This window comes from Peromyscus maniculatus, chromosome 5 (genome assembly GCF_049852395.1).
Source record: "Peromyscus maniculatus bairdii isolate BWxNUB_F1_BW_parent chromosome 5, HU_Pman_BW_mat_3.1, whole genome shotgun sequence".
Classification (NCBI taxonomy): domain Eukaryota; kingdom Metazoa; phylum Chordata; class Mammalia; order Rodentia; family Cricetidae; genus Peromyscus; species Peromyscus maniculatus.
In genome coordinates, this window is record NC_134856.1 from 99,775,063 (window position 1) to 99,788,445 (window position 13,383).

Below are 13,383 nucleotides of genomic sequence, written 5' to 3' on the forward strand. Positions count from 1 at the left end.
CAGAGAAACCCTGTCTCAAAACCTCAAACCAAACCCAAACCAAAACTGTTTGTTTGTTTGTATGTGCATGATCATGCACATGCCAAACATGCATGTGGAAGTCAGGGTACAACTTATGGGAATTGGTTCTCTCTTTCCATCATGTAGGTTCTAGGACTGAACTCAGATCCTCTTGGCAGGAAGCACCTTCACCACCTGAGCCATCTCACTGGCCCAAAAATAAAAATTCTAATATTTCATTTACACAAAAATTTGTGAGGCTTTGAGGAGAAAGTGTAAGTATAGTCCTCAAGTCCAGAATCTGGTGCCAAAAGAACCCAACCTATAACATGAGGACTTTAATTACATGCAACAAATAAATTATTGAGAGCACCATGCTTACTAAAAAAAAATGTCAACTCATAAACATACAAGCAACATTTAATGGATTCAGTGTGTTGCCTTTATATATTTATTAACATATGTATGTGTGTAACAGTAATAATTAAAGAAAAACAGGCCATAAATTTGAGAGGAAGTAAGGGGGGCTGGACATGAGAAGGGTTGAAAGAAGGGGTGATGATGTAATTACATCTTAATTAAAATTTAAAAATCCAAAACACAGGGACTGGAGAGATGGTTCAGAGGTTAAGAGCACTGGCTGCTCTTCCAGAGGTCCTGAGTTCAACTCCCAATGACTACATGGTGGCTCACAACCATCTATAATGAGATCTGGTGCCATCTTCTGGCATGCAGGCATACATGCTGATAGAACACTGTATACATAATAATTTTTTTTAAATCCAAAACACTAGTGAGAAACAAGCCACACACACACACAAATTACTAAACAGGATTTATAGCCACAACTTACAGGTTGGCAGTAAAACAGTTTTAAGACCTTTTCCCAGATATCCAAATCCCTAATAAGAACCCAAGCACTAAGATACCATAGCACATACTGTACCTCCTTGACGATTCTCACCCCTCTCGGATCCTTGATATTAACAGCTATACTCTAAAAATCAAAACGTAGACATTAAAATGTTTTCATAAGCCTTCTCATCATCATTGGCAGTTCAATAGCAGAGCCATTCATACCACACAAATTCTCATTGTAAAGTAAGCTTAGTTTCTGTATGAACAAATACTTAAGTCATCTTTATTGACTTCATTTACAATCAACAGCAAGGATCACAGTAAATATGTTTCAGTGGTAATGCTGTATAATACCAATAGAGAAGCAATAAATGTCAAGAACCAAATTACTTGTCTTTCACAGAATATTTCAATTACGAATTCTCATAATTTCTTAAGTTATTTAGTAGAGGAGGAAGAGTAATACAAACTCTATTGCTTGGATGTGATCATGAATATCTGAAATATTAGTTAAGTATCAAAGCGAGCCATGATATCAAAAGTTTTGTAAGTGCCAAGAGAATTACACAAATAAAGCAAAAACAGGAAATAGTCTTACTTTTTTATTTCGATTAACACTGAGAAAATATGTACTTTCTGTGTCCACAAAAGGAGGTCCCCAAGTTCGTGTGTCATCACCTGCTCCTGTTAATAATAATATGAGCTGTTAATTGCAAACCAGCAGGCTCACTCTGTGCATACTCTCAGGTACCTGAACAAGGTCAACTCATCCTAAGGAATCCTTACCCCTTGGGGGCTTCTGTAGCTCAGCAGAACTTTCCAGATATCCACTTTTTAATGCCAACTACTAAATCATTCCATATTCACTTTCACTAACTTGTAGTATTGAAGGTCAAAATCCAGAAGGAAGTATTTTGTTAGTGGTCTTTAGAGCTGATAAACAGCCAACTTGGGACATTTTTTCAGTTTTGTCAAGCATGTTGATCAGTTCCTTCATTATTTCCTTACATTAAGTATGAAATGAAAGTATAGGGTATATTTAAATCTGAATAATAATGTGAGTATATATGCTAAAGTGGCATAAAGGGCTGAGTATACAACAATGACTAATAATCTATAAAATATTTCTGTAAAGCAGGTGGTTGTGGTGCACACCTTTAATTCCAGCACTCAGGAGGCAGAGGCAGGCAGATCTCTGTGAGTTTGAGGCCAGCCTGGTCTACAGAGTGAGTTCCGGGACAGACTCCAAAGCTACACAGAGAAACCCTGTCTCAAAAAACCAAAACTACATATATCTATATATCTCTACAATCAGAAAAGCCTAAATAGAGACTGGGGCAATGACTCAGAAGTAAATAATGTGCTTGCTGCACAAGCATAAAGACCACAGTTCAAACCCCAGAACCCATATAAAATTCAGGTGGGTGTGGCAGTCTGCCTTTATTCCCAGTTCCTATTAGGTAGAGATAGAAAATCCACAGAGCAATATAAATACAAATGTTAGCTTGGTTACCAGCTAAAATGACAAGAGAATTAGAATGGATGTTCTGTCTAGGGACAGATGATGCAACAAAAGCAGTGGTCTAAACTGAGGCCTGAAATCTCAACCCTGAGGATGCTTCAGCAGGAAGATCATGAGTTCAAGACCAGCATGAACTACCTAGCAACAAGTCTCTGTCTCTCTGTCTCTCTCTCTCTCTCAAAAAAAAAAAAAAAAAAAAAAAAAAAAAAGAATCAACAACAGGTATGAGCCGGCTGGTGGTGGCACAAGCCTTTTATCCCAGCAAATGGGAGGTAGAGGCAGACAGATAGCTCTCTGTGAGTTTGAGGCCAGCTTGGTCTACAAAGTGAGTTTCAGGACAGGCAGGGATATTATACAGAGAAACCCTGTCTCAAAAAAACCCAAGAAAAGAATAAGAAGAGGAGGAGGTATGGTATTGAAATAGGACTGGAATAAGGAAGCTAAAACTTTACAGAACCTGGAGTGGGAGGTAGGAAGTTCAGCATTCCCCAGCATATCCAGCAAAGACAAAAAGTGGAGTATATCACTGACTGGGTAGGTGAGGTGTTGCCTCTGGAAAGCAGCACTTGATAAGCACTTCTGCCAGTCAAGATTGACAAGCCCAGGCTCAACGGATGCAATGATGATATTCACCTTGGTGCTGATGAGAATTTTCTGCTAACTGTTTCAGGCTCTTATGAAAATCTATTTAGCAGGAAATCGAGTCTTCCAGATATTCTACTTTGAAGGGCTTATTGTTTATTCTAAATTAATAAGTTCATACTATTATAAATTATTATCTTTGAATCTTGTAGATAAATAGCTACTATGGAACTGGACTAGGCCATTCTCACTGATTTGAGAATTCTGCCCCAGGTCCTTAAGGATCAAATCTTTGAAAACAAATGATAATATAGTTTCATCGTTTTTTGAGACCTGTTATTATTTAGCACATGCTGGCCTAGAACTTCTTAGGTGGTAAAGAATGACCTTGAACTACTGATCCTTTTGCTCCCACCTCTCCAGTGCTGAGATTACAGGGGGCACCATCACACAGATTAATAACGATAATTTTGGAAAACTCCAAAATAAACAAGCTAAAGAATAATGTAGAGGACAAGAAGAATGGGGATTATGCATAAACACTTGTTAGAGACAGGGGCATGCTACATTGACACTTTCCTGAGCATTTTATCAATAACAGCATGAACTAACAGGTTGCTAAAATACTAAAAAGGCACCAAATAAAGTGAGAAATGTATGCACAGAGGATGTTTGCTTTGTATGAAAAGGAGAAAGAATGAGGTGGAAAGATGTTACATTCTAGCACTGGAATATGAGGCTTTAAGGCTCCAGGCCAATCTGGGTTAGGTAAAGAGATGCTACTATAAATAAATAAATAAATAAATAAATAAATAAATAAATAAATAAATAAATAAATAAATAAATAAATAAATAAATAAATATTTTTTACAAGTAAAAACTTCCAAAGAATTTATCTAAAATTCGCCTTTTCCCTCAAACTTTTATGATAGTAAAATGGCAAAATATTTCTTTTATTTGAAAATAATGACATAGGTTGGGTTTTGGGGTCTCCTGTTGAAGAACTTTGATTCTTTTTCCTTCTCTCTATCTGTATTCTATTTCCTTATTTTTCCGCTCCTTTGCCCTTTAGCCCCAAGTCAGGGAGTATAGTCACACTAACCCATGGGACCACTCATCGGGGCTTAGTAGCATCAGGATCAGAACTGAGTACTTGTACATTCTTTACTAAACGTGTGAGCTTAAACAAATCACCTTACATCTTGATGCCTTTGTTTTCTCACTGTTACATTAGAACGAGTTCATCAGCATATGGAGTTGTTGCAAAGATTAAACAGACGTCAGTGGAGGGCTCAGAGCTTTGGCCAGCACTTGGTGCAGCTATCAGCACTGTAATTACTATCGTAACAGAACTTTCCAGTATATGAGAAGGAACGGGCTTGAGCCTGTTCTTGATACATATAAGTACAAGATAATTAATATAGATACAGAGAAAGATGGGGAGTGGAGAAAATGCCTCATTTCCATTATTTTCTCACTCAGTTTATGGGTACACTAATCCTGGATTATTTAAAGAACTACCAAGAACATGTACTAGCCTGACTCTACTTCTTGAAGGTAAATAGATTTACCTGGTCTTTCCACCTTTATAACTTCTGCTCCAAGGTCGCCTAAATTCATCGTGGCAAAAGGTCCTGCCAGTACTCTATAATGTCAAAGAGTAATAGATAAATGACCATTTTGAAAATCTATGTATTAACTATTTTAAGTCAATTAACACAGAGAAACTCATATAACGCTAACAATGATCAAACTTGCTAAAATTGTAATTTTTAGTATTTATCAGGAGCTTTAAAAAATTATAACCACTCTGATGCAGGAACTTTATTTCTAGAATTTTATCCTGAAGAAGAAATTAAAACAAAAGCAAAGATTTGCATATAAAAACCTTATTCAGGCGACTGGGTGACATTTATTAATGTCATCTTTCATTAACTTAGTGAGCATAGGAAACTATTCAAAATATATTGGTACATTTAAAATATAGGTAAAAGCATAACTTCTGTATAGTTCCAATTTGAAGGAAAAGTTAATTATGCACAAATATGTATATTGGAAAAATTCATAAATACTACACTTACTGTCTTTGAAAATAATGACAGTCCAGAATTTCTTTTCTGTTTATCCGCCAAAATTTCAAAGTAAGTATTTAAAGAAATACTTACTTTTCAAAAAAGGGGGGGAGACTCAATCAGTAAACTGAAGATAATCCAACACAAACCTTGTTAGATCCAGAATTCTCACACCCTCCAGTGGCTTCATACTATCAGTATCTGGCAAAACAGACAACATTGAAGGGTATGGATTACAAATTTCAAAGTAAACAATGCTTAATTCTTCATGTTCTAAGTAATCTGTTATTGTCAAAAGCAATTTTCCTTCACAATAATTCTGCTTGATAGGTAACACAGGAACCTTGACCTGTCTCATTAAAAACAATCTACATGGGGTCTGACAGAAGCATAATGAAAGGATTTACAACCTCTCTTCTCTGCAGGCCAGAATCACAGGGACCAGGGAGCAGGAAGGCTGCAAAGACTGAGTGCTGCCACTCAAGCCTCTCTCCCAAGCACCAAATGGAGCCTGCTGGAGCCAGAAGGATGTGACAACTTCACCTTTCCAATCAGCACAACTGTGCCAGAAATGTATTCCAGGGAGTACTATTCTAATTTCTTACTTTGTGTTATTAATTCCTACCCTTGCCTGTACATGTCTTGATGGTTTCTAGACTGTTCTGTGTATTTCTCTACCCTCTCGTTTACTGTGCACTTTCTCCTTGTACTTTCCACCTGCCCCTCATACACTCTCCTCTTACTCCTGTCTTCTTTTTTCTCCCAGCCTTACGCCTCTCTTTTTATTTCTTGATTACACCATCCCTAGCTTTAACAATCTCTAAAATCCGTGCGTCCTAAGTAAGTATTTGGGCTTTCCCATCCCAGTTTATTGCCCACCATATCAATTATTTTTTTATTTTCAAAGTTGATCTAAATCTAATACTTATCCCTATCTTTGCTTACCTACTTACCTCCCATGCCTAATCTTAGTTACTAAAATTAGTGTATGCCCTACTACCCAAGTTTGTTTATCCTCTAACGCTCGCTGAAGGCAGCAAAGGGACTGTATTAGCTAGCTCTGTGTCAACTTGACACAAGCTAGAGTCATCAGAGAGGAAGGAGCCTCAGTTGAGGAAATGTCTCCACGAGATCCAGCTGTAATACATGTTCTCAATTAGTGATCAATGGGGGAGGGCCCAGCCCACTGTCAGTGGTGCCATCCCTGGGCTGGTGGTCCTGGGTTCTATAAGAAAACAGGCTGAGCAAGCCAGGGACAGCAAACGAGTAAGCAGCACCCCTCCATGGCTTCTGCATTAGCTCCTGCCTCCAGGATCCTACAGGATAGGATTGAGTTCCTATCCTGACTTCCTTCAATAATGAACATAAAAATGGAAGTGTAAGCTAAATAAACCCTTTTCTCCCCAACTTGCTTTTTGGTCAAATGGTGTTTCGTCACAGCAATAGAAACTCTAAGACAGGGACCACAACTGTTAACTAGCTAACACAACGTTTAAACAGGCCAACCTGATAAAGAAAGATCCCTCACAGAAACTTCCAAAGTTACTATGGATTGTATCAAATTGACAGTTAAAACTAACCACTGGGATTGGTAACATGGCTTAGCTGCTAAAGGCAGTTATTTCCAACCTTGACACCTTGAGTTCCATACCTGGAACACACAGAGTAGAAAAAAACCAGCTTCCACAAGTTATCCACTGACCTACAAACATTCACTGGGAACATGCACACCTTTTTGCATACACACACATGCAAATAAAATAACCAGCTCTAGGAAGAATTGGTGAAGGGGGAAACATGTTCAAAATATATTATGTGGAAAAATCTAAAACCAGCCTGTGGTGGTGTGGTCAAAATAGTGGTTAATGGCTAGACAGTGGTGGCGCACACCTTTATTCCCAGAAGTCAGGAGACAAAGGCAGGCTGATCTCTGTGAGTTTGAGGCCAGCCTGGTCTACAAACCGAGTTCAGCCAGGGCTGTTACACAGAGAAACCCTGTCTCAAACAACCTAAAAAAAAAGTACTCAAAAGGCAGAAAGACAAACATGGCCATATGTAAAGGGTTGCTGATCAGGACAGTTCCAGATTTCTTAAAGATTTTTTTTTTTAAGTGTGTGACTGTGTGTGTGTGTTTCTGAAACAGGAAGAATTGGCACTCAAGTGTATGCAGACACCAATGGGAACCAGAAAAGGGTATTGGATCCCCTGGAAATGGAGCTACAGGAGTTTGTGAGCAGCCCAAAGTGTGTGCTGGGAACTGAACTCTGGTCCTCTGAAAGAACTGCAAGCAGTCTTAACCACAGGGCCATCTTCAAGTATCAGATTTCTCAAAAACATCACTAGAAGCTAAAACATTTTTAAAGGGAAACATTTTTTAAAGATTGATGATATATAAATGTCTTCCCTAAATTCTAAATCCAATCAAAATACAAAGCATGTGTGAAAGTACAAAAAAATTGAAAACCTTTATCGCCACATATCCTTTCTCAGAAAAAAAACCTGCCACTAGGTGTCACTATTCTACAAAAAGATGAGTAACAAAAATTAGTGGATTACACAAAGGAGAGCAGAAGAGGGGATGCTAAGGATCAAAATGGGGTACAAATGGTTCAGGATACTTAAAATGCAGTGTGTGGGGGGGGAGACTGTTAAATGGAGCTCAGACACATGGACAGATGAACCTTTGAACTGGGCTGCAGACACACCACACCACTCTGTGTGAACTGACTTTTGAAATACTCTTAGGTCTGATGATCTATCTGTAGGATGGACCCCATTACCCAAACTACTCCAAGATAGCACATCCAAACCCATTTTTTACAAGATGACTTTTTATAATCACCTGTAATAATTTCTGACTAACAACTAATATTATTTCCATCCAACTACAATGCAATTTAAAATCATAAATACGTGAAAGCTGCCCCAGGAAAGGATAGCAGAAACTGCAAGGGAACTGCTGCTCCCTTGAGATCTCAGCGGCATGAAGGGACCCAAGGGAACTACTAGGAAGGGATTTACCACCTCTGCTCTACCACACACCAGAACACCGGCGCTCCAGAGACCAGTGGATCCTACTCAACCCTCCTACATATGGTGTCAAGTGAAGCCAGACTGGATAGAGCCAGACAAATATGAGAACTTCAACCTTCCACACATCACAGCTGTGCCAGCAACTCATTCTTTAAGTATTCTTTTTTTTATTTCTTACTTACACATATTTAATTTCCACTCTTGCATACATGCCTCGTGACTGTTTTGAGTGTGCTTGTATATTGCTCAGTTAGAATGCAGGACTGTTGTTTATGTTTCTCCACCCAGATATCATAAGACATACTTTCTTACACTTTTCAGCTTCATCTCATTACTCTTCTTCTCCCTATGTGTTTTCTTCCTTCTCTCGTTCTTATCCCAGCCTCCTTTTTCTTCTTGGTTGCAACCTTCCAAAAATGTAATAATCTCTAAAAATCTATGGATCTGGAGCTAGAGAGATGGCTCAGTGGTTAAAAGTGCTAACTGCTCTTGTAGGGGGCCAGGTTCAGTACCCAGAGCCTGTATCAGATGACTCACAAGTGCACATAGTGTGCATAAACACACATTCACACACCTGCATACACACAAACACAAATTAAAATAATAATTTTTTAAATAAACAAATAGAATCCATGGACCCCAAAAGTATCTGAAGTTTTCCCTCACAGCTACTTTACCCACCTCATTTTTTTCTCTTCAAAGTAGAGCTAATATTTAATTCTCATCCCTATCCACTGTACTTTTCTCCCACCCATATGTTTAGTTAAAATTTAAATATACCCTATAATACCCTTGGTTGCTTATCTTCCAAGAGTTATTAAAGTCAAAGTAGCCACTGCATAATGAAAACACCCAGCAACTATTGTTGCCATCCCAGTTAACACATTACTCGGGGAATAATGTCAAGTTTACACTAAATAGCCTTAGCTCCTGGGCTGAGGAACTATTTTCTAAACTACACACTCAACTCTACCACATCCACGTTTGACTTGAATATTACAAATACTTCCATGAAAAGAATATAGCTAAAAACTAACAAACCTAGCAAGAAATAACACCACAAGTAAGTCCCAATGCAGTAACAGAGAAATATGAGACACCAAGACAACATAACACCGCCAAAAATCACTAATCCTACAGCAATGGTGTTTAGTAAGAGTGAGTTAGATGAAATTTTGAACAGAGAACTTAAATGATTATAAATACGTTGAAAAAAAGCAAAGAAAAAAATAAGCTCCTGAATAAGAACACAAACAAGTAAATAAAATAAAGGAGGTGAAAAATATGAAATATGAACTCAACAAACAGAAATACTGAGGAAAATGATCTAAAATGATGGAAATGAAGAATATAACACATCAAATAAAAAAACTGTAGCAAGTCTCATCTATAGAATGGATCAAGAAAAGAACAGACTAACTCAGCTTGAAGACAAAGTAGATAAACTGGAACAATCCAACAAGGACAAAGATAAGCTAATAAAGTACCAGAAAGAATCCAAAATGGATATGACACTTTGAAAAGGCCAAATATACAGATAAATGGGCATAGAAGAAGAGTCTAGTCTAATGCCAAAGAAAGCATTTTTTAAATAGTCATACTGGGAAATTTCTCAGAACTAGGAAAACAGATGCCAATCCAGATGCAGGAAGCAATTAGGACTCCAAACAGACAAGATTAGAAAGACCTCCCTTCATCATATAATAATTACAAAACTAAATATAAAGGACAAAAAAAAGATATTGAAAGCAGAAAAAAAAATGAGACACCAAGTCTCAGATAAAGGTAGGCCCCAGGAATAACACCATGTTGTTTAACTGAACTCTCAGAAGGCAGGAAGGCCTACACAAATGTGTTTCAAGTTCTGAAAGACAACAACCTCCAACCCAGGCTATGGTGATATTTTATTTGTACTGAAATGTGATTTTATTTGTATGTTAATTAATAAAATTGCCTGGGGGTTAGAGCTAATAGCAAGCCATAGCAGAAGTCTGGCAGTGGTAGCACACGCCCTTAATCCTGATCACATGACAGGCAGATCTCTGTGTGTTCAAGGATACCACCAGCATGGAGACACACGCCTTTAATCTCAATATCAACCATAGAAGATCTGGAGGTCTGTATAGATGGGTAGTGACGAGGAGGTCATATGGTTGCGTTTACAACCAATGAGAAGGCAGAACAGAAAGTCTATAAGAAGACAGATACACAGGAAGTAGTTCTCTTGCGGAGAGGTAGGACAGCAGTGGCAGTGAAGGGTAAGGTTTTTAATCCCAGCTCTTTGCTATTGCTCTGACCTCTTGGCTTTTAACTCTGTATTTGGCTCTGTGTTTCTTATTTAACAAGATGGTTACATCTACTCCAGGCTACCATCCCTAGCAAATATTTCTGTCATGACCGTAGTGGTATTTGCTCTGCCGCAGTGTTTCCTACTGTTGTAAAATCTTAAAATGCACATGGAAGCATAAGAGACCCCAAATAGCCTAAGCAATCCTCAGCAAAAGGATACTGGGGGAGGAATCACCACATTTGATTTCAAATTATACTGCAGAGCCATATTACACATTGGAGAAAAGAAGCATTTTCAGCAAATGCTGCTGAGAAAACTGTATAACTGTATGTAGAAGAATGGATCTAGATCCTTATTTCTCACCATGCTCTAAAATCATTTCTAAATGAATCAAGGACCTCAATGTAAGAACTGAAACTCTGAAACTGTTGAAAGAAAAAGTAGGGCCTGGTGGTGGTGGTGGTGGTGGTGGTGATGATGATGATGATGCACACCTTTAATCCTAGTGCTTGAGAAGCAGAGGCATGTGAGTCTCTGAGAGTTCAAGGCCAGTCTGGTCTACAAAGTTAGTTTCAGGACACCCAAGGCTGTTACATGGAGAAACCCTGTCTCACAAAAGAGAGACAGAGACAGACAGAAAAGTATAATGGTCTTTGCTCCCCCCATGACTTTGGGCTATAGGGCCCAAATAGGTGGTGCTTTTTGCCATTGTGCTGACCTCTTTCTTATACGGAATGGAGAAGAGTGGCATGCCCCTTCACCCTGCTGCCTTCAAGGTGGATTCACTCCCACTCAGATCAGAGGATGACTTCAGCTGTCTACTCCGTTCTGTATTCATAAGTGTATTTCCTCAATTTATATCTTAATAAATACCTATTACCTATTAAATAGACTCATGTGGACTGATCTTTTTTTCTTTCTTTCTTTCTTTCTTTCTTTCTTTCTTTCTTTCTTTCTTTCTTTTTTTTCTCGAGATGGGGTTTCTCTGTGTAGCATTGGCCTTTCCTGGAACTCACTTGGTAGCCCAGGCTGGCCTCGAACTCACAGAGATCCGCCTGGCTCTGCCTCCTAAGTGCTGGGATTAAAGGCGTGTGCCACCACCGCCCGGCAAGTGGACTGATCTTAATAGAAAAGAAAGGAAAAAATAGTGAGTACACTTAAGATATAGGTAAGGACTTTCTCCAGTTGCTCAAGAAATAAGGTCAATAATCAACAAATGGAATCTCATTGAATTAAAAGGCTTCTGCAAAGCAAACTGACAAATGAGTGAAGAAACAGCTTTTAAATGGGAAAAAACTTTTGACAGTGAAACATTTGGCAGATGATTATATAGAATATATGAGGAATAAGCAATCCAATCAAAAAAGAGGGATAGGGAACTAAATAGAGTTCTCAAAAGAAGACACACAAGTGACTAGTAAACATTTCAAACTGTTTAACATCATTACTCATTAGGGAAATGCAAATTAAAACTAATTTGAGATTCTGTTTCATACTAGTCACATTGGCCACCATCAAGAAAATAAATGAAAGTCCAGGCATAGTGGTGAATGCCTTTAATCCCAGCACCAAAGAAGCAGAGGCAGATGGGTCTCTGTGACTTCAAGGTCAGCCTGATCTACATAAACGTTCAAGACCAGCCAGGGCTACACAGTAAGACCATGTTTCCAAAAAGAAAAAAAAAAAAAAAAGAGGAAAAGAAAGAAAACAAATGACAACAAATGCTGGTGTGGCTATGAGGAAATGGGAACTTTTATCTACTATTGGTGGGAGTGAAAATTGGGGCATCCACTAAGGCAATCAGTGCGAAAGTTTCTCAAAGAGCCAAAAATAGGATTACCATATGATCCATCTCTACCACTCCTGGGAATATACCCAAAGGACCTCATATCCTCAACAGAGATACTTGCACATCCATGCCATCTGCTGTTTTATGCACAACAGCTAAGAGATAGCCAGCTCCCCTCGCATCCTGTGAGTTTATCTGGTTGATATAGTATAGGTCTTGTGCATGTTGTTACAGCTTCAGTGAGTTCATTATGTGCACCGCCCTGCCCTGTCCAGAACACACTGTTTCATGATAGTCACCCACTGCCTCTGTCCCTTCAAAGCTTTCTGCCCCATCTTCCAATGTTCAGCGTAGATGTTTATCAGTGGATGAATGGATGATAAAAATGTAGTATGTATTCATAATGCAATTGTATTCAACTGTGAAAAAATGAAATTAATTTCTAGATAAATGAATGGAACTGAAAAAATCATACTAAGTGTTATAACCTAGGCCCAGAAAGTAAAACACGTGTTCTCTCTCATATTCAGATCATAGTTTAAAATTTATATATCTGTGTGTTTAATTTCAATTCAATGTAAAGTCAGAAAGCTGAAAAAGGGACCATGAGAAATGGGTTTGTAGTGGATAGCTGCTCTATGACCTTGAAGCATTTCTACTGTGATGCCTCAGTAAAACCCCCCACTCTATCCCCTACAGACAAAGAGAAGCTTAAACCAGGATTCCTAAGTGTAGATAAGAACTTAGACCCCTTTTCCCCAGGTGGCTGTATCTGCTACAGGGACTTTGGAAAACACAGTCAGGAAATTCGACCAAAAGACTAAAAAGGGAGGCGGGTTAAAATAAATTATATGGTCTGTGCCTTTAAGAACTAGCCTCACAAAGAAAGGGGAGCACTCCTTCCAACCTCCCTGCTGTGAGTGAGAGATTTGGAAGAGCCTCCCTGGAGGCTTGTAAACTTAGAAAACACCTTACTTTTGCATTCTGTACCTAAAGTCTCCAGTGGCGGCTTTGGGGACGTGATCTAGGCACAAGGCCCTCACTCTATTGTCTCAAAAAGGGGGCCTTAGACAAGATAGACCCAGGCCAGTTTCAAGTCCCCAGAAATGATGGCGCCAGCCCCAGGAACAAAAGAACAGAGTCAGGATGTCTGATGGTAACCAATTAACCACGAGATGCTCCTCTCCGGAGATAACATGACCAGACCCCAGAGAGGAGTTGTAAAACTCCTGACAGG

At 38.8% G+C, this 13,383-nt stretch overlaps 1 protein-coding gene across 15 annotated transcripts in view; it reads right to left on the bottom strand.

The window, feature by feature from the left end:
- The window catches only part of Sugct (succinyl-CoA:glutarate-CoA transferase), a 727,080-nt gene that overhangs the window by 699,884 nt on the left and 13,813 nt on the right, over positions 1-13,383 (bottom strand). For 14 of the 15 annotated variants that reach the window (XM_042278244.2, XM_076572951.1, XM_006980141.4 and 11 more), the window contains exons 2-5: positions 5,184-5,235; positions 4,534-4,607; positions 1,457-1,542; positions 947-997 (exon numbers count right to left, since the gene is read on the bottom strand). In XM_042278244.2, the coding sequence (XP_042134178.1) occupies positions 947-997; positions 1,457-1,542; positions 4,534-4,607; positions 5,184-5,235 (263 nt within the window). The remainder of the gene's footprint in view (positions 1-946; positions 998-1,456; positions 1,543-4,533; positions 4,608-5,183; positions 5,236-13,383) is intronic. The other variant, XM_076572953.1, reaches the window with a different exon arrangement.